The sequence below is a fragment of the Thermobia domestica genome, chromosome 13 (assembly GCF_964235325.1).
Source record: "Thermobia domestica chromosome 13, izTheDome1.hap1.1, whole genome shotgun sequence".
Lineage (NCBI taxonomy): Eukaryota > Metazoa > Arthropoda > Insecta > Zygentoma > Lepismatidae > Thermobia > Thermobia domestica.
The window spans coordinates 178,332,011-178,354,989 of NC_137466.1; the positions used below are offsets into that span (position 1 = coordinate 178,332,011).

At 36.4% G+C, this 22,979-nt stretch overlaps 1 protein-coding gene across 1 annotated transcript in view; it reads right to left on the minus strand.

Annotated features, from left to right (window-relative positions):
• Positions 1 to 22,979, minus strand: part of Wdr33 (WD repeat domain 33) — an 82,050-nt gene that overhangs the window by 12,316 nt on the left and 46,755 nt on the right. The window contains exons 6-7 of the mRNA XM_081736972.1: positions 8,114 to 8,240; positions 6,504 to 6,737 (exon numbers count right to left, since the gene is read on the minus strand). Coding sequence (XP_081593098.1) covers positions 6,504 to 6,737; positions 8,114 to 8,240 — 361 coding nt within the window. The remainder of the gene's footprint in view (positions 1 to 6,503; positions 6,738 to 8,113; positions 8,241 to 22,979) is intronic.

A 22,979-nucleotide genomic window follows, 5' to 3' on the forward strand; every position in this document is an offset into this window, starting at 1 on the left:
TTTATGAATCTACTGCGTCATTTGAGAAACAATATCCGGAAAACTGACTCACATATCTAACATTAGAATATACGAGGTCATCTCAAAAAATGTCCCGATATTTTTTTTTTTTTTTACGCGGGGTTGGCAATATTGAAGTTGACCATGCGCAGGAGCATGTCTTAGTAGTCTGAGCTTGCAACAGAGACAGAATCGTCCGACTGGAGTGCGTGCGTACGTGCGAGTAGCAGTAAGGTGAAATGCTGTGGTAATACAAAATCCCGTCAAATGTGAAGTGAGATTTGTCGCACAAATTCTGAACGCCAAAGGACAGAATGCATCTGACATCTGTCGGGGATTTGTGTTATTTAAAGACTGACAGTTATGAGTGAAGGGAAGGTCAGGTAACGGTACAGAGAATTTCGGGAAGGGCATTAAAATGTTCATGACGATGAGCGTAGCAGAAGGCCGAATATTCAGACGGATGATTGATGGAACACGTTAACGACAAAGTATGACCCACTTTCCAGATTTGTCTGCGAAAGCAGTGCATGGAATTGTGACTAACAAGTTGGGTTATTACATACTGAGTGCGAGATGAATGCCATAAATGCTGACAGGCGCTAACAAAAAGCAAAGAATGCAGCTGCACGTGATTTTTTCTGGCAGGTTGGGGGGGGGGGGGAGGGGCAGTGGGATTAACCTCTTTTCTCACATAGTGACGGGAAATGAAACCTCGATATCGTACCCACTAGAGAGTCAGTATCAGTCAATGTAACGGCGGCACTCTGGTTCTCCTAACATGAAGAAATTCAAACACTGTGCATTCACAAAATCATGACAATTGTGTTTTGGGATCAAAAAAGTGTGATTCTTGTGGAATTCTTGGAACTAGGACGAATAATTACAGCAGATGTGTATTACCAAACACTGAATAATCTGCGACGTGCTATCCAAAATCGGAAGAGGAATGTTACACTCTGAAATTCTTCTAATCCATGACGATGCCCACCTACACACAGCTGCTTGTACTGTTGAGACAATTCAAAGATTTCGATGGGAACTATTTAATCACCCCCTTGCAGCCTTTATCTTGCCTTCAGCGTTTTTTTTTTTTTTCTTTTTCAGCTGAAAAGTGACTTGCATCAAAACTTTTCAAGAATTGTGAAGTGATGAAGACATCAGTTCTGGATTAGTTGCACTCTCAGGCGAGAGATTTTTACACAGGGTGTATATAGAAGTATGTGCTACGCTACCAGAAATGCCTGGAGGTTCATGCTAATTACGTCAAAAGATAGCCAAGGTACGTACTTGTATATTAATCACAATACATTTCTTCTTCTATTATTTTTTTACATCCGCCACATACATACTGTAATCGTCATCGTACATATGAGTATGCCTTTGCCGCATTTCGATTTCTTTTCAACAACAGAAGTGAATGAGCAGGATAATATTTTACACTTACAAGTGTCAATATGTACGAAAACTAAATCTAACTTAGTCTCCATACATTAAAAAGTAGCCGCTTGAATATTTTTGGATGAACTTCGTGTATAACATACTAGATACCTTTCTATCTTGATAAAGCACAAAACTTATTTTGAAGTGCTAACGTTTGTGAAGTTGTCCCACCCACCTTACGAATTTTTCTTTTTTTATCTACATCGTTAGTTTATCGTTAGTTTACGTTAGTTTTGCTAAAATTATCGTTAGTTTTGCAAAAATAACGATTTTATTTGAGAAATAAATGGGCAGGCCAACTTCACGGTTCCCCGCCCACAAACGAATTTCAAAAGTTTTTCATATCACATCGTTAGTTTATCGTTAGTTTACGTTAGTTTTGCGAAAACTATCGTTAGTTTCGCAAAAATAACGATTTTATTCGAGAAATAAAGTTTCCCGCCAACTGTGAATTAGCCCGCCCATATTGAATTCTCATAAAATTCCAACTCATATCGTTAGTTTATCGTTAGTTTACGTTAGTTTTGCTAAAACTATCGTTAGTTTCGCAAAAATAACGATTTTATTCAAGAAATAAAGTTTCCCGCCAACTGTGAATTAGCCCGCCCATATTGAATTCTCACAAAATTCCAACTCACATCGTTAGTTTATCGTTAGTTTACGTTAGTTTTGACAAAACTATCGTTAGTTTCTAAAAAATAACGATTTTATTCGAGAAATAAATGGGCAGGCTAACTTCACGGTTCCCCGCCCACAAACGAATTTCAAAAGTTTTTCATATCACATCGTTAGTTTATCGTTAGTTTACGTTAGTTTTGCTAAAACTATCGTTAGTTTCGCAAAAATAACGATTTTATTCAAGAAATAAAGTTTCCCGCCAACTGTGAATTAGCCCGCCCATATTGAATTCTCATAAAATTCCAACTCACATCGTTAGTTTATCGTTAGTTTACGTTAGTTTTGATAAAACTATCGTTAGTTTCGCAAAAATAACGATTTTATTCGAGAAATAAATGGGCAGGCGAACTTCACGGTTCTCACACGCAAATGAATTTCAAATTTTTTTCTATCGCATCGTTAGTTTACGTTAGTTTTGCAAAAACTATCGTTAGTTTCACAAAAATAATGATTTTATTCGAGAAATAAAGTTTCCCGCCAACTGTGAATTAGCCAATCCATATTGAATTCCCTTAAACTTCCTACTCATATCGTTAGTTTAATGTTAGTTTAGATTAGTTTTGCTAAAATTAACGTCTGTTTTGGAAAAATAACGATTTTATTCGACAAATAAAAGTTCCCGCCAAATGTAAACCCTAACAGCACATTTACATAACAGGCATACGTAAGAAGTATATAAGGCACATACTGGACACATTCTCATGTACTGTATCTGAGGGAACATGATAGGCGTATGCCTGCTATGTAATTGTGTTTACATTTGGCGGGATCTCTTATTTCTCGAATAAAATCGTTATTTTTGCAAAACAAACGTTAATTTTAGGAAAACTAACGTAAACTAACGATAAACAAACGATATGAGTTGGAATTTTATGTGAATTCAATGTGGGCGGGCTAATTCACAGTTGGCGGGAAACTTTGTTTCTCGAATAAAATCGTTATTTTTGTAAAACTAACGATAGTTTTAGCAAAACTAACGTAAACTAACGATAAACTAACGATGTGAGTTGGAATTTTATGAGAATTCAATATGGGCGGGCTAATTCACAGTTGGCGGGAAACTTTGTTTCTCGAATAAAATCGTTATTTTTGCAAAACTAACGATAGTTTTAGCAAAACTAACGTAAACTAACGATAAACTAACGATGTGAGTTGGAATTTTATGAGAATTCAATATGAGCGGGCTAATTCACAGTTGGCGGGAAACTTTATTTCTCGAATAAAATCGTTATTTTTGCGAAACTAACGATAGTTTTAGCAAAACTAACGTAAACTAACGATAAACTAACGATATGAGTTGGAATTTTATGTGAATTCAATGTGGGCGGGCTAATTCACAGTTGGCGGGAAACTTTGGTTCTCGAATAAAATCGTTATTTTTGCAAAACTAACGTAAACTAACGATAAACTAACGATGTGAGTTGGAATTTTATGAGAATTCAATATGGGCGGGCTAATTCACAGTTGGCGGGAAACTTTATTTCTCGAATAAAATCGTTATTTTTGCGAAACTAACGATAGTTTTAGCAAAACTAACGTAAACTAACGATAAACTAACGATATGAGTTGGAATTTTATGTGAATTCAATGTGGGCGGGCTAATTCACAGTTGGCGGGAAACTTTGTTTCTCGAATAAAATCGTTATTTTTGCAAAACTAACGATAGTTTTAGCAAAACTAACGTAAACTAACGATAAACTAACGATGTGAGTTGGAATTTTATGAGAATTCAATATGGGCGGGCTAATTCACAGTTGGCGGGAAACTTTATTTCTTGAATAAAATCGTTATTTTTGCGAAACTAACGATAGTTTTATCAAAACTAACGTAAACTAACGATAAACTAACGATGTGAGTTGGAATTTTAAGAAATTCAATATGGGCGGGCTAATTCACAGTTGGCGGGAAACTTTATTTCTCAAATAAAATCGTTATTTTTGCGAAACTAACGATAGTTTTATCAAAACTAACGTAAACTAACGATAAACTAACGATGTGATATGAAAAATATTTGAAATTCGTTTGTGGGCAGGGAACCGTAAAGTTGGCCTGCCCATTTTTTCTCGAATAAAATCGATATTTTTGCAAAACTAACGATAGTTTTAGTAAAACTAACGTAAACTAACGATAAACTAACGATGTGAGTTAGAATTTTATGAGAATTCAATATGGGCGGGCTAATTTACAGTTGGCGGGAAACTTTATTCCTTGAATAAAATCGTTATTTTTGCGAAACTAACGATAGTATTAGCAAAACTAACATAAACTAACGATAAACTAACGATATGAGTTGGAATTTTATGATAATTCAATATGGGCGGGCTAATTCACAGTTGGCGGAAAACTTTGTTTCTCGAATAAAATCGTTATTTTTGCGAAACTAACGATAGTTTTATCAAAACTAACGTAAACTAACGATAAACTAACGATGTGATATGAAAAACGTTTGAAATTCGTTTGTGGGCGGGGAACCGTGAAGTTAGCCTGCCCATTTATTTCTCGAATAAAATCGTTATTTTTGCAAAACTAACGATAATTTTAGCAAAACTAACGTAAACTAACGATAAACTAACGATGTAGATAAGAAAAAGAAAAATTCATTAGGTGGGCGGGACAACTTCACAGACGTGAAGTGCTACGATGTTTTCGAGTGAGTACAGTAGAAACCTGTTAACTAAGCCACGTACCTATATTATGGAAACCGAAAACGTGCCAAATTACATATTCGAAATATAGTAATATTTTATTTATTTATTTGATGATCTCTCTTGTTTTGGAAGGCCAATAAACCCAAGTCAAAAAGGAGCAAACTTTCTGTACATTGTGTGTGACTTGTCCAAACAAAAGACGATGGTATTATTTATTGCTACCACTCGTTATTCATTATATTAACTGTTTCTTTCTTCCTTCCAAGAACACGTTAACACAATGCACGAAATCAAACAGTGACGGTTATCACATATATACTATGTTGCCACAAGTCACCGGACACCCGATACTGTTAGCTCGAAAGACACTACTTGTGTAACTAATAGGATGTCGGGCCTCCTTTTGCTTGAATTACAGCTTCGGTGTCGGCTAGCCACTAAGTTCTGGCACACGGTTGGCGGAATTGTGCTCATTCCTCCTGCAGCAGGGTGGACAGTTCATGTTTTGTAGTTGGTCGACTGGGTCTGGCACGCAACCAACGATCCAATTCATCCCGAAGATGTTCTATAGGGTTCAAGTCGGGGCATTGCGCCAGCTAGGCAGGCACTTCCACCTGATTATTGTCAAATCACGACTCAATGGCACGTGCTGTGTGAGCAAGAGCTTTATCGTGTTGATACAGAAAGGGGCCTATCCCAAACTGTTTCCATACTGTCGGCAACATGGTATTGTCTAAAATGTCTTCGTACACACCAGAAGTCATCGACTTGTCAATTAAAACTAACGGGCCCTACTCAAACCAGGAGAAACAGCTCCAAACCATGACGCTTCCACTACTAAATTTCACGGTTGACACTCCCGCAAATACAGTTTGCCAGGCATTCGCAGGTTCATACACGCCCATCAGAGTGCTAGAGCATGTATTGTGAATCATCACTCCACATCACATTCTTCCACTGCTCCAGTCTAATTATGGTACTCTTTGCATCATTGCAAACATCTCCGCGCATTGGTTCGTGTGATTAGGAGTTTCCTGGCAGCAGCACGACCATGAAAACCAAATGCTATCACCTCTCGGCGGACAGTCCTGTCACTGGCCTGTATATCTGAGCTGAGACGGAAGTTATCTGCAACCTCTGACAACGATGTCTGCAGGTTATTTTGCATAACATGCTTCAGGGTTTTCCGGTCTCAATCACTTAGTTTCTTAGGCCTACCAGAGAACAATTCAGTTCAGTAGTTCCATAGCGTTTCCACTTGGTTATGATAGCTAATTGTGGAGCGGGCCTCGTTTAGCTGCTGAGAAATCTCTCTAACCGTATTTCCAAATTTATGGGCACCTATAATCATGCACCTTTCGAATGCATTTAACTCGTTCGTTGACTCATCGTGACAAGACAATACGCGTTTGATGCTCCAGCTTTTCTACCTTCGCTTGTATAGTGTCGGTCAGGTGGTGACGTCATTCTGGAATAGTTTACTTGACGTGAAGGGGTGTTCAGTGACTTTTGGTAACATGGTGTACATTCAGATTTTGAGCTACTATCACATAATTCACTCCAAATCAACAAAATTACAATGACAAACAAAGTACGAAGAAAACTTGACACTCGCATTAATATATATTACTCTACTGCATACCCTTTCTTCAAGTTGAATTTGTCCCTGAAAGCTACAGTATAACTCATTCATTAAGTTTATTTAGTATTAAAATTCCGCTACCATGAACTTACCCAACGTGCCAGAAAAGAATAGCTCCATCAGATCCACCACTGCAGAATAAACCCTCATGATATGGGTGCCACGCTACGCTGCTTGCTTCTTTTTTGTGCCCCCTAAACGTTTGAACTTCTTGACTTAGATTTCGAAGGTCAAATAATTTAAGTAAATGATCACGTGATGCTGTGACTAGCCAGTTACCGTTCTGGTTCCATTTTATATCCATAACTGTGCTCTTGTGTGCATGCCTGTAAAAATAACATACGTTAAGAGAATATCTAACTATACAGTCTTGTTCAAAAGAAGAAACCTGGTCACCCATCTCAATTTAAAAGGCTTATATTTTCACAAAAGTAAAAAGGAAATTTTATTACTTAGGCTTGAAATAATCCAATTCAATCCTAAGTATTAAACTGGGTGGGAAAAAAAATCCAATTTAATCCCATCTATGAATAGAAATACAGGTCTTTTCAGACAAGACGGTGACTAGTTTATGTAAGACTATACATATACTGCATGCATATTAAACATATTATTTTACTTGTATTTCGTAATGGTGCTATTTTTAAACACACACATAAGAACTATGATATAAGTAGAATATGCTTCCAGTAGGTACAGTAACCAAATGAAAACAGTGTCGTAAATATTATTCTATTTAATACTTAAAAATGATATTGTTCTTAATAACGCTGGAAAGTACTAATATCTGGAAATATTTTCTTTTTATTTTTTCTGAGGAAACCGTTTTAGGAATTCAACCAATTTAATGATTGAGTGCTACCGTCTGAACACACTTAAAGTGTACATGTATAATACAATTACTTACGCAATATAATTTCAAATAAGACTCGATTCACAATCATCAATTACACTCCAGTGAGAATAAAATTACATAACTGTCGGGCAAAATACCGTATTCTAAGGAACTATATCCAATACCAAACAGGATATGGCAGAGGTAGAACCCAACAAAGATATACTATTCTTCAGACCGAAATTCGAAAAATATCAGTATTTATATATGTTTTTTTTTTCTTTCTTTGAAATTTAAGAATGGCATTTTCAAATAAACAGCCAAGGGAAAATAATCATATGGGAATGGCAGAATTAAAAGTTTCTCTAGTAGAAGCAACAAAGCAGCTATTTATAGGCATTTTCGTTTAGATCATGACATTGTGAACAAAATTATTCGTAGAATACACGTTACTGTCATGGGCTAGCAATTGGAACTAGATTTCCAGAAATCCACAGCGGTGCCTCTTTCCCCACCAAGTTCTTAAAATAGTCAGAATTGCTTCTTTTGTAACCATTCCTTATACCGCTAACGCTAACGACGTTAGTTCTTAATAATGATTCTAAAGCATTATGTACTGTACGTAATTTCAAATAGCCCTCCCCGCAGGTCAAGTGGCTAGCACGTATCATTGGTGCACGAAGAGCCCGATTCAATTCCCGATGAAAGTACACACTTTAGTGATTCAGATTCTACATTAAACTATGGGTCTCCCCCTATATATAGCCTCGCTGGTGACCAAGTATATAAATAAAAATCAATTTATTTCACTACTTTCCGAATAGATATTTTTATTTAATATTTTAGAAAAAAGAAGAAAAAACTTACAACGTCGCCAATGATTGGCCCGTCTTAGGATCCCACAGTTTTACAGGTTGTTGATTGTCCTTACTACCAGATATAATTAAACCCTTTTGAGGATGCCAATGACAACATTTTACATCGGCTCCGTGACCTGAAATTAAATAAATAATAAAATTACAAAGTGCAGCAATTGAATATTAGGAATATGTTAGAACAACTACCAGTATTTACAGTTATTTACAATTTATAGTTTAATACAGTTTAAACAAAAAGCTGAGCCAGGATAATTTAAAACGTCCATGAGTATGTGTTGCACAATCCACGTCACTAACTTGAAAATTTACACAAATACCTCATTTCTAGTAAGTTGTTTGATCGCAAAGAGCATCCGGTTTTATGTTAAAGAAACATGATACGAGGTGGTTACATCATAAATGGAAGAAAATGTTTAAAAATATACTGACAATTAGGGGAAAAGTGTCATACGTGCAGTACTGGAAATTTTGAGTAAATTCTTATAGGATTCTAACAAAATTTGAATAAAATAAATAAGTAAATAAATAAAAATAGAGTAAAATTGATTAATGTTATACTGCAGTCATTATTATACTACTTATTTACGAAATATGAACAAAATCGTCAGAGTCGTTTTTGCGAAAACCTTACGAAAAAACTCTCCCAACAGTAAACTATGGATTTTTTCAGCAGAAATTAATTGTACCATGTAATGTTAATAATGAAACACTAATTTTTATGAAGTATGAACAAAATCACTTGAGTCATTTTTGAATGACTTATACCATATTATAAGAAATGAAATCTTTAAGTTTTACGTAACACGATTATACCGGTTAGGCTTAAGGAGACGATGATGTTGAGAGATGAATGAAAATGGTGAAATGAAGAAGGTGGGAGGAAACGGGAGAACCATGAAAAAACCCATGCACACGGTGTTTGTACCATATTATAAAGTGGTTAGTGAAATACTGATTTATGAAACATAAACCAAATCGTTAGAGCCGGTTTTGAGAAATCTGTATTTTTTAAATTTATTTTTCACTCTCCAGTAAACTACCCTTGTTTTCAGAGTAATAAGAAAATAAATTAAAAAAATTAAAAAAAAAAAAACTAGTTAACATAAAACTATAAGTTTAAAATTTGGTCCAGGTATCTTGAATGAGTGTTCCAACATTGCGATGGACGACCGGACGGACAGACAGACAGACATCGAAAAATCCCTTTTTCGAAGTATGGATGGTAAGAAAAGTGTAAATCCGTTAAAATCTCGATTGTTTTGCACGGTTACCATACTTTCTTCTCTTGCCGCCGCTCGAAATCAGTAAAAATACTCAAATTCCTTGTTAAATCCTAGAAATTTTCTGCTTAAATACTTGCAGAAGTATAGCTGGCCTCTAATAGTAATACAGTTAAATCTCTCAATAATGAAAATCGATGGGACATGATAGCTTATCCGCAAATGAGATGTGTCCGCTAAAGAGAGGTACACATATGCAGTATACAGTAAATGCATTGGTTATAAATGTAAATATAAGCTACTATCGAAATACTGTGCTCAGTGTTCGAATTGCTGAGGGAATGATGGGAATACCCCTTTCTGTAAAGAAATACACGTATCGCTGGGAAGGTTTATATGGACATGCACTGGAAAATATAATGTTCGTGTGATAATTTTCTTCTCACTTATATATCTATAAAAATGCCTTAATGCGCTTACTGATTGTATTAGAGGTAAAAGTAACCCAGTAAGAATATGCAACATTATTATTTAAAAACTGAAAATGTGGACAGAGCTCACTAATCATAACGGTTTATGAATTTCTTGGGGAAAAGTCTGCAATAGTTATCTGCGTGTAATTCTGCGGACACTTGATTCTGATCAAAACTTGCTAGCAGCTCGTGAATTAGTTCAAGATAACAATTGTTGTCAAGAGACCATAAAAAGACTATAGGAATCCCTATTTGAGAGTGTTCGTAAAAGGGAGAGTTATCTCCTGTAATAATATGTATCATTTTGCCAGGATAAAATAAATAAATTAATAAATAAAATAAAATAAAATCTATCCATATTATGGAGGTGTCAGTTAAAGCTCCTCGCTAAGTTCAATGCACTTTTTATATATATAAAAAAATATGAACAACTTAGACAATGAAAAAATATAAAAAATGTAAAATGTAAACCAAGTAGTGCCTACAAAATGCTATTAAATAAACTAATAACCGTTTCCAGATCTTTTATAGACCACAAATCTGGATGCGCAGTTTATGACGTCATAATTGGTGAGTAACCAAATTTATACACTACACGGAGGGTCTTGAAAACAATTATTAGTTTATAAAATACCTTTTGTAGATACTATTTGGCTCATTTTCTGTATTTTTTATATTCTTCAATGTCTTTGAATTATTCAGTAAAATTCAAAAGTGGAGATAAGCTTAGGGAAGAGTTTTAAAGGTTTCACTGTACTTAATATATTTTATACAATCATCGGTATTGCAGCCTGAGTTCAAGCGTACTTTACCCAATGTTCACCATCCAATACAACGCGAGGATAAGTCCAGAATGTCAACCTCTATTCATAATGTATCTTTACGGGAAATTCTTCTGCACTTTACGGGAAATGTTTCCTGAACCTACAGTGTTGTCAGGTTTCAAACTGATTTTTGTTAAATTAAGTTCGCCTGCATACTGGTATTCTTAACTTGTTATTACTAGTCTGTTACTGTTGGATGAGTAGGTTATAGGAGTAATGAGTGTTGCGAGTGGCCGTAAGATACCAGCAGAGATAACACATACATACCAAGCGTATCTGTAAAGGTAATATTCAGTTTCAAGCAACTGAAAATACGACACCTCATTTCGAGTATTCATACTTGAAACAAAACGCTCTAAGAAAATTTAAACAGACGTAAAGTATATGGACACTTCACTAAGACTATAATTATACTATCTGAATGAATAAATTTATGCCAGTACGAAACAAAATTATTGCTTTACTTTCTACCCTTTTATGCGCCTAATTATAATCATGGGCATTTTTTTTTTTTTTTAATTTAAAACAGTTTTCTTCAATAGGTCAGATTTATTTATTTCTTCTAACCATCGTTGGATAAAGACAGTAAGACAAATTCTATTTCTTCTGGAAGTAGGTTTTTAAGGAAAGATCAGTAGTCTTGAGGATAATGCTTCAGTATATAACCCCTAAATCTTTCTTCACGGGAAAGATCTCTAATCCGTGTGATTTATCCATCAACATGGTTACACTGGCAAAACAATGCGAAACTGAAAGACGAAGCATGCAGTTATATGATGTCATCAGAAGTATCAAATTGAAAACACAAGAACACCAGTCGTTTAAACACGCGGCTGGTTCTGTTCGGCTCTTGCGCAAGCTTATTTAGGTTACTTGTAATAAATAATATTGTTGATTATTTTACCTTTAAAAACTCGAAAACTCGGGTATATGACTGTATTGTAGAAAGCACCCAAGATCCATTTTCCAAGAAGGAAAACGTGGACATGTCCGGGATAAAACGATGTTTGGTAACCGTAATTATATTTCCTGTAGGGAGACACGTTATTTTTTCATGCTTAAGTTGACAGTAGTGGTTTTCACTATCAGCCTTCTGCTTTCCTCTTATGGCTGTACCTCATCCCTACGTGTAGCCTAGTGCAAGTAACACATGCTTATAATGGCTACGGCGATTCAGAATCCCGCCAAATGTGAAGTGCGCTCCATCATACGTTTTCTCGGAGCAAAAGATAAGCGCCCAGCAGATATTCAGAAGGATTGTTCCTATTTTTGGAAACATTGTGAGTCGACAACATATGACGAAGTGGTGGTATGAGCTCTCGGGAGGCCGGACGAAGAAGAAATGTTCCAGCAGCTAGAATTCCATGACTATGAGATACAGAAGTTAGCACCCCGATTTAACAGGGTTTGGGTAGTGGCAGTAATTACATCGAATTATGAATACTAGCCGTTGTAACATTACTTTCTCGACCCGGCTCGTGAGAGTTATTCAATTGAATTTGGGAATTGCTGACAGATATTTGATTATGGTTAAGGTAAGGCACCTAAGTTGAAAGTGCATTCATACTCAGGTTACCTTAATGTGTTCTTTAGTACAAGGAAAATGATGTATAAGATATATTTAAATATATGTGTGTATCCTTATGTCTAGAAAAATATGGAATAAGGACAGAAGCAACATAGAATTAGTAGGTTTATTGTAGAGGTAGTAGGCCTTGTGCATAGTAATGTAGTATTTGTCCTTCCGAGAGTGTATTTATCTTAATTTTCGAAGAGCCTGTATATGTATACGATATTGGTCCAAATATAGAATTATATTTCTTAAATTATATTATAATCGCAACCTAGTACTTTACCTGAGTAATTATAAGAAGCAGGACTGTAACACTTGAATCATTCTCCCGCGACCGTGCAGTGCCGTTGCATTACTCGTCAAGGTTCGATATGTATAAGAAACAGGTAATGGTAATGCGTTATGTTGTGATTCGACTTGATACTTCCACGAGATACTCAAATCGCTAAGTATACCACCAGAATGTTGAACACCCAGCGATATCAACCAGAAGAAAGTGCAATAAAAAAAGACTGAAATTTAAATCTTAAATACAGCTTTAAAATGGAACGTTTACCATTGTATAATTTTCAAAATGTGTGTAATATTTTTATGCTGAATATTTCTTTTATTTCTCCGTTGAAATAACCTCGAAAACTTGGGGTAGTTTTATATTCGAAGCCATGTTATAACTCAGGCAAATACGATATATCCTAATTCTTCCTGGAGAACACTATTAGTTATTCAGTTTTGAAAGATTTGCACAAAAAAAAAAAAAAAAAAAAAAAAACTATGACAGTTATTATGTATTTTTTGCTTACACCTATATTATAGGTTCACACAAAAATATGTAATACGTGTAATGGTTAAAAGATTCCTTTTTTTCCACCTTTCTAGGGTGCCGCCAAAATGAATGAGACAGCCGTACTCTTTGTACCAAAGCACCTAAATGCCATATTTCGTGCCTTTATGTCCAGCGATAAAAAATATCCATGTTTTGTTTTCTCATGAATCAGCTACATTAAATTTGTCACCCAGGGATTTCCAAAACGTATTCAACTGAGAATAAATGTGAATGCGATATTCATGTTCAGTGTATACCAAAAATCCACCATAAACAAACAAATCTAAGCTTCTACGTCCCTGTTCAGAAACGAGTCCCTCTCTATCTTTTAGTTTACAATATTCAATTCAACTACCCTTTCAGTTGAAATTTCAAACATTCATGCAAGTGATAACACATTCGTGTTATGAGTATCAGGAAGCTCCGATACACCAATGCTCTTAAACCCAATGTTAAGAAGACACATGTACTAACGATTAAATCCTCTTCTTTCCCACCTTATACGAAGATGAATTTGTATTCGTATACCAAAGATATTTTTTATTTCAAATGTACATTAATTTCAATGATTGCTCTCATTTTCATATGTCAGTCACATTTACTCCCCTATAATATATATTTCGGAGCGGAATTTGTGAAATTTATACGAGTAACTTTACTGTCAATTCGCTCGTTTACTGTGAATCGAAAATATAATATACCAAATTTAGTACCTACACATACATCCACCATTACAAAAAACTTTGCCCTGCGTCCAACTGCGATATATTTGCGCTTTGTGAATCAAGCGATATATCAAATTTCATGCATTTGTGCTAAACGATTGAAAAGTAACATAATAAAAATAAATTTAACACATAATTAATTTTCCGCACGAACTGTTTCACACTCGTATATCATTGGTCGGTTGAATGGATACGAGCATAATGACATGCACTTCATAATCATCCAGAAGGAACGAATGTACTTTACAATAGTGTAAAAAATATATTTAAATCGGCTGAGCAGCTCGAGAGATTCTCTTGAACAAACACACAAATTCTCAAACATTCTCTCTAAAACTATAGTTATTTCTGGGTCTTTTCTTAATACAACAGAAATGTAAGGTTTCTTCTATGCGTCATAACTGAAAGGAGCTCAATTTCCGCACTGCACTATCCTGACTAATGATGATTTCAGAGTTTTGGGGGAGGGGGATTTCAATACACTGGGAATAAATAGTAGTACTGCGAAAATACTGGGAATCTACATTGAGCACAATAGGATATATGGTCACGGGGAAATTTCGTAGCTCCAGGGAAATATTCTCCCTGGATTACTCCATGAAATCATCACTGCTCCTGACTTAAGTAAACAGACACCCGAAAATGAACCTATGACCAGCACTGATACGTACCAGTGCAAAGAAGGAATCATATCTTATTCTGGGGTTAGTACTTGCTGGTTAGACATGCCTGTTGTGCTGTATGGTTGCGAAAACAGTTGCTTACTTTGAGAGAAAAGTGCAGGCTGAAGACATCTGAGAACAAAATCCTGAAGTAAATATTCGGACTCAAGAGAAATGAGACTGGAAAATGGCGGAAACTCTATAACGGGGAACTGGATAATTTATATCTTTTGCACACATTGTTAGAACCATTAAGTCTAGAAGGCTCAGGTGGACTGGTCATATAGCCGTAACAGAAGGAAGTACTAACGCCTTCAAACTTATAACTGGAAACTCAATCGTAAAAATACTATTAGCAGGTAGGAGCAGATGTAGATCTAGGAGCAGGTGGGAGGACAACATTAAGATGTACTGTATCTCGTAGATATAGGAATACAAAGTGGAAACTAGATACAGCTGGCTCAGGACAGGAGTCAATGAGGAGCTTTTATGAATGCGGCATTGAACCTCCGGGTTCCATGCGCCAGAGAGTGTGAGTGAGTGAGACGCGACACAGGTTTCATCGTTTAATGTCGCTTGTAATTTCACTGTTGACAATGATCTGTCCCCCATTAATTCAAGACTTTTACTGTGATACCTAAAATTTGCCTTCTTAGTTTCTGTCATCAAACATCAAAGGCATACTTCCGGTGATACCACTACTATACATTGTAATAAAACATATGATCAATGACGTGGCCTTACGCCAAACTATACTATCATACCTTAAAAACACGGCGTTCACGACCTTTAAAACTTAAGTGATAAGCGGAGGACCTGAATTGTAAGGCCATTTCTACTGCAGATACCTACTTATAGTTAGTCTCCAGGTTATTGGGCCCATTATACCAGTTCAAAAAACTGACAGTAATACTTTTTGAATTCACAATGCGAAGGTAAAGGCAGTGACTTTCCGAAATCACTATATCGAAACTTAACCAAAGTATGTTCCATAACTGAAACTTCTTGCTGATAATTGTACAAACCAAATAAAAACACTACCTCATAAAGGGATGTCTCAAAGGGAGACGAATTCGAATGCAAATTCCCCAATATATGTAAATGAATTGCAGTGCTTCCACTGGTTCGGACCTGTGAATTAGAAAAACTGACGAAAAAATACAAACGATCCCAACATACTGTCTGTTCCTCCGAAATCCTTCGGACAAAGCATCGTCCGCAAGGAACCAAAGCAGTTTCCAACGCAGGGAAAGCCTATAAAAACAGGGTTTAGGGGAAAATACGTAGAAATATAAATTTAAAAAAACGAGATTAATCCTGATGATTTTGTATCTTATGATATCTACATAATCAAAATATTTGAGACTGAATTCAACACTATGCTTAACTATTACTGCCATATATTTTGTTCTTACTTTCATAGGACTCTATGGTAGTTCCAGATTGTGTTAAGAAGCTGGTACATGTAAACTAAGGACATATGACTCAGGAATACAAAGTACATCAGTCGAGTGGCAGTAGCTACAATACTGACATGTAGTGGAGAGTCAAAGAATCACAGTGCGCTATACAAGTATAACAAGACACTAATGTAAATTTATGGGCTTCGCTTTTTAAAAAAAATCGCGTTATTAACTGATACAATGAGACGTCCTCTGCCGAATAAAGCAAAAACAGATCGGTCGGACACAAGAAACCATTAAAACTGTTGCTCAAAGAATTCGTAGAAAAGCATTTCAAAGGAAATGAAAATATCGTACGATGTTATGCATTAGTCATTAGTAAAGACGATCTTAGGCTTGAAATTCATTGACGAACTACTGGTTACATATATATAGACGTTTGAGTCACATAAGGACAACAAGTGCAAAGAGCTTGCTTGACAAATATACAAAACGTCAGAACCGGCAAATCCTTTTCACAGCTGAAAAATTTTTCACTGTGGAGGAAAAAATTAATTATCAAAATCATAGAGAATATGCGCATGGTTCTCACAAGGCTGCTGACAAAATTCCTAAAGGTAGAGAAGATCCATTACCCAGCTTAAGAGATGGTTTGGTGGTGGTGGTGGGGTCTTATGTAGGTGTCACACAATTGCATTTCTGCGAGGCGGAGGTTAAAACACGTGTCGCCAACTATCAAAGTGGTGTGTTGGAGATAGCTGTTCAACCTCATACTGTTTGCTGTGCAGTAGTGCACATTACAACAAAATTCCACGCCTGCGCATAGGATAAAATCAAAACAACGCTTGCTGGATCCAATGCATCTCACCAGTGACGATTGGCCTTTAGGCAACCCCGAACTTTGAATTATCGATTGTGGGACATTTCAGAGAATGCCTGCTCTAAATCCACCGCAATCTTGAAACTCTGTAAGTAGATTTGATGTAGACAGCTGCATCCATACCGCTACGGCGATAGATGACTGGGCGAACCTTTTGCGAAGGTATGTGAAGGCCACAAGGACAAGCATATTGAATAACAATCTGCTGATGAGGATATTATGTAGGCAAGTACTCCATACCACTAATAATATTAGGTTTTGTCAATTGTACCGTGTACTAGATGACTTTCTCTGAGGTCAAAATATATAAGGAACCACTCAATAAAAAATGGAGACAGGCTTTCGCTGACTATCTAACGCATATGTGCTAAACCATTCTGCTTCTCAGAAGCCTCACATTTTATTTATATCCTCATATTATATTATATTATATAATTTTATAGGATCCAGGCAAGATAATAACCATGAAATGCGGAGTGGTGTCTTCCTCCGGTCTAGAGGAGACTCAGAGCCCTTTTAGAGTACGTTTGTTTTCTTCTTGGCACGCTTCCCGTCTAAATGATAGATCTGCCTGCAACGTGTTCTTGCCACGCCACAGTTAAGTTGCGAGCTACAATACGCTAGGAAACATAACAAAACGCCACACCACTCACAAGCCACTGTACCACCTTTGGTCGCGTGTGGCAACTAAGCACTTCAAATACCCGCCAAATAGCAATGAACTCATTTCATGGGCTGACTGACAACTAACGTCACCTGACACGACAACGCCAATAAGACGTCTATTGGATTAAAACGTTCACGTGAGTGCTAGCAGAAAATACTTTAAAAGCCAGCCAAGTGCACTGGCGGAAAGCGTGCCAAGATAAAACAAACGTACTTTAGGTATTACCACTTTTCCCGTTGTGTCGCGCTACAAAGGTTTCCGCGACTTCAAACTCAATGAAAGTACATCGTTCCTTTTATGCTTATCACCGTTGCACATTTGCACTTAAGATTTGAAAAACTTGCTATTGTGTTTTAGGAATCGTCGCAAAAGTCGCGTAAACATTATCTAACTACATGACAAGCGATCTATTACTATTACCAATCTTATTACTACTATTACTATTACCAATCTTTTAGTTAGTTTGGCCAGGAAACAAAACAGAATGTTTCATTTTTTCCAATAGTTTCCGCTCGAACTCGCATACACAAACTCTCAATTATTATTACTTTCTTAATTCATAATCTTGTAGTTGCGTATTCAAAGGGCAACAGAAATCCTCATGTTAAAATCCTAGAAATAAGGTTTAAACGTGTTTAAAAGAAAAAGAAAACTGGCTGCTATGCATTTTTTTTTTTTTTTTTTTTTTTTTTTTTTTTAAGGCACGCACTGTCGTCAAATTTTTACCGTATATACTGTTGCTAGAGCGTTTTTTTTCCCTAGGAAAAACTACTGAAAAAAGCCTGTCATGGACCAGTCTTGTACCAAAATTCATCGAATCAGTGCGTCAGTCTAGGAGTGGCCACGAAAATACATTAATTTTTATTTGTATGGATATGTAGGGGTTAAGTGTATGTACCTTTCTCAAAATTCGTGGGGAAAATTTTCATTTTCGTACGATGCAAAACTGGTACGTAGAAAGAAAGTGCAATTTGGTGGGATTATAGACGCTTCGAACAGAGTAATCCATACTTGGGAATATGAGGAAAGTTAACATTGAAGTGAAGAAGGCTAGCGTTCAAGGATATCGGACGAGAAGACTGACAGGAAGTGGTTTCGAAAGTTTGTGCTTGTAACCGAACGTTTACATAAGAAATAGATAAATAATGTATACACGTATTCCTAATATTTTAGGCATATATGTAAGGGGAGAGGCGGTCAGGGAAGGCAGAAACTGCCCCCTGAGTTTGATAACACATGTTTCCAAATTCTGCCGCCTATGGCTGATACTGTTAGTGAAAAGACTTTTGTGTTCTTGAATATCACACAACGAGGTTCGTTTGCGTTATGGGAAAGATGCACTGCCTGACAATTCCACTAGAAGGTAGTACGCAGTTCAAGGAAAAGGGTTGCATTTGCAAGGGAACAAGCAATAGTAGACCTTCAGTGTCTGAAGATGTAAAGCGAGTTCGTCCAACCTATTTATGGTGTCCGCAGAAATCGATTCCTGCTGAATCCAGGGAACTTGAAATGCCACCCACATTTCTATGGCGTATTCTACATAGATCTATTTATGAAACCAAATTTCCGTTCCCCAAATATTAACACCCGACGACTGTCGTGCACAAAAATGTTCTTCACAGATATGCAAATATCCATGGCTGAGGATGACAGTTTTTCTGGGAACTTGTTTTTTTTATAGACATTCCATGTAAGCAGAAAAGTAAACGCACACAAGTGTGTATTTGGGGAACGGAAAATTCACACGAGTTTGAGTTAGCTCGAGACTACCCTAAAGTGAATGCGTTTTGCGCTGTCAAAAGAGCCCTTTCTTTTCATGAGGGAAATGGTTCAGGGTTCATTTTCTTTGAAATCGTGGAGTGGTTATTTGCTCAACTATATGATGATAACACCTACATCATGGAACTGAATGGAGCCCCACTACATTTTCATACTGACGTGAGATCATACTTGAACAAAAAACTATCACGTTCCCCTTACGATTTTTTTCCTCTGGGGCTAAGTTAAAGATGTAATTTACTATTCTTCATTACCGAGTACAATTAACGAACTAAAGGCGCACATAACCAATGTCACCCACATTGTTACATGTAACATGTTAGGCCGTGTGTGGTAGGAAATGGACTACCGCCCAGATGTCTGTAGGGTTACCATAGACAACATTGAGCATTCGTGGTAGTTCATAACCAAACTTGGTGAGTTCTCTGACACACTGCATATACAGGTATTTGTATGTATTATGTAGGGAAAAAAAAATGCCCCTAGCCCCAAAAGCAAAATCTGAAATGAAGCTACTGTTTATTGTATATTAAAGCACTTTAATGTGTATATTAAAGACGCAAATATTACTTTAGCAAAGTACAGAGGTGGTGGTGATCAGTTATAATTTTAAGGTGAGGGTTCTGGGGAAATCCCCTCCTCACTAGGAAATTGTTCGGGGCATATATTTAACCGTGCTCAATGTGGATTACCAGTATTTTTGCAATACTTTTTTCAGCCTCTGTACATTGAAATTCCCTCTTCAAAAACATGTTTTGTGATTGTATTACTTATTTTCCTAGAAAAATTGAAATTCTCCGTTGATTCTTGTGTTATTATTGTTCCACGCTTTAAGCTGCCAATGCACTATCTGGAAAGTATTTTTTGCTTGGGGCTTGCGAAACAAAGATAGCATTATTTTCGCTGCGCAATATCCACGTGCATAAATGGTACATTGAAAACAGCAGCTTTTCATCCCAACAACACAACCACAATAAACAAGTACATAAAAAGGGTCTTAATCATTCTCTAATATGAACTCCCTAATCGGCAGCATAATTGTATTTAATTGGACATACTGTATTAAAGATGTATTACAAGAATGGAAATTATTTCTTTCTGGCGCTGATGTTATACCTCTCAAGAGATTAAAATACGAATTTTTAAATATAAATTTTACACTAAATCTTTAAGAGATAAGCAATGATGAAATTTGTATTCGCAAATTTTTGGATCCAGTGGACGCGCTTGGGTTCGCACTACGTATTTAGATAGATTCCACTGGAAACAAAATCAGATTTCTGCTGGCTCCTTTTGCGGTTCGCAAACTATTGAATTGATTTAGTCAATAAGAAAAGTTCTAATTGGAACAATCTACTCCTTCCCTGGAACTCCACGAGAAACTAGCATGAGTGAGAATATCACATTTTAACGAAAATTTAACAAGGAAATAATAGACTGTTCCAGATAATACACCGAGGCAATCACTATTCTTTCTTCTCTCCTATATCGCCTCTTGAAAAGTAAAAACTATTTGGCCTTACACTCGATGTTACGATCAAAACTTCAAAGCAACGTGCTCAGTTATGACGGGTACTATAATTTTCATGGATGGTGGAAATAATTCCAAAGGCAATGGAAAATAATATTTGAGAATTTAATGGTATAGTTTGAACATTCCGATGAACAGAAGTGAAAAAATTGAGATCTAGTAGTACATGAAAAATGTAACATCTTAATGGAGTGAATCTATTTGAACAATGGCATCAACGTGAGAAAATATTTCAAGCTTATTAAGGAAAAAGATCCATGACCTACAGTTGAAGATATCAAACATATGATTATATGATTAAGTATTTTGGAAGGAATCGGTGAGTTTCGGAGATTATTCCTCTTTTTTATCCACCAATACCGAAACAAAAGAAGAGAAGTCTGAAGTTGTAAAAACTTGTCTTCTACTTTACACATACACACATACAGCGCCGTAACTTAAAGATATTTTTCTGGGGGCAAACATTAATATTTGGGTCACCTAGAAAAAGTTTTTGGGCCCTCCTGCAAATTTCGAAAATAGGCCCCTTCCTTCCATCTTTTTCTTACTCTGTGGACCCTCCCGTACGCCTCTGGGTCCGTTCCATACATGACAAATTAATTAAGGGGACAATATTGACAAATCCCAAAGACATACGAATAAATATTATTTCTATTTAGTGGGCCCCTAATAAGGACATATTTTTACTGAAATGGACCCACAACTCATTTTTGTTTTATTTACCTTAGTGTACTGTTTTGTTTACGTAATGCAGTGAACCTGTTTGATAATTTCATGTTCGTATCGTAAATGGAGTAAGAAAATTTTGTCTTAAAGTGGGCCCTCTTCGAACGGCGGGGAGCTCCCCGAGGGGAGGCAGTTGTTTCCTGCTCCCCAAAAGTTACGGTCCTGCACACATAAGTACTAAAATTATGAAATATTCGATAACAGACAAAAATTAAAAACAGTAAATAGTATATATCCATCCTCAAGTAAACAATCGTGTTTTTTTTTCTACAAGTATAGCATGTACGTTTTTTACTTTTCAGTTAAAATTTGGTTTTGTCCAAATTTTTTCTTTCGTTTTTACCTAAAATTTTTCTTATGTAATGCCGAATTAAAAGAAACACGAATCTATCCTTAACGAATACAAAAATTTATTTACCGCACGGACGTGCACGTATCACGACTAAGTAGAACGAATTATACTTGGAAATAACGTTATATTTCCTACTAAAGCAATATCCTGAGTTCTATGGTCATATAATATGACTCCACGCCTCAACAATTTCTAATCCATTTTTTATTCTGTATGTTCGGTATTGCACATAGAAGCATCGCGCTCGTAATGTCATTTAATTCAACCTGTTCCAATACGTGGTGCTCCTCTCAGCTTTTCAAAATGGGTGCTGCGCTTGACTATCGTTAGAGTGATTGAAATCCAAGAATGTTATACGGTAGGCGTTAGCCCACACAGTGTAAAATCATGTAACCATACGTCATGCCTTTGCCACACGCACTTCTTTCTTATTTGTTCGCTCAAAGTGAATTAAAATAAAGGGACACAAGATCGCAGTAACGCTTCTTAAATATTTCAAACTGAAATAGTTGTAATATCCTTTCCTCTACACTGCGATCCTCCGATGAGCATTATCTTTTGTATTATAATATCCTTGTTGAACTCCTGATCTGTGAAAATGAGACAGCAGTAAACATTCGAAACGAAATGAAATCTTCGAGTTTAACGTCCTACGATTATACTCTTTAGGCTAAGGGAGACGATGATTAAAGCAAGTGAATGATGATGGAAGAATTGGTGGAATGATTGATAAAGTGGGAGGATACGCGAGTACTCCGAGAAAACCACAAGCACGAAGATGCGAGAAAAAGCGGTCCTCCATGTTGTAAAGGAAATCATGCCTGAAGAACATAACAGTGTCATATGTAGAGTACTATTACCCAAATCCGTGTGCACAGAACCTGACAGACTGACACAATACCGTGACTACCAACAAGTGGAAGCAGAAGCTGGTAAATGACTAACAATGCATGTGCATCACATATTCACCAAGCGTGATCAGTGGTGCAACTACAGGGAATGGATGAAAGTGAACTTCTTCAAATAAAGTTCCCCCAACTGAGACCACATTGTAAACGTGAGCAGGGTTTAACCTCTCTGTAACTGTCTTGTTTCCCCTAAAACCGCCGTGGAGGCCAATGGGCGGATAATATGCCTAACATACGATAAGAACAACAAAGGTAGCTCTCATCAGACGGCCGATACTACTAATTTCCTCATACAACCCGATCGAACTG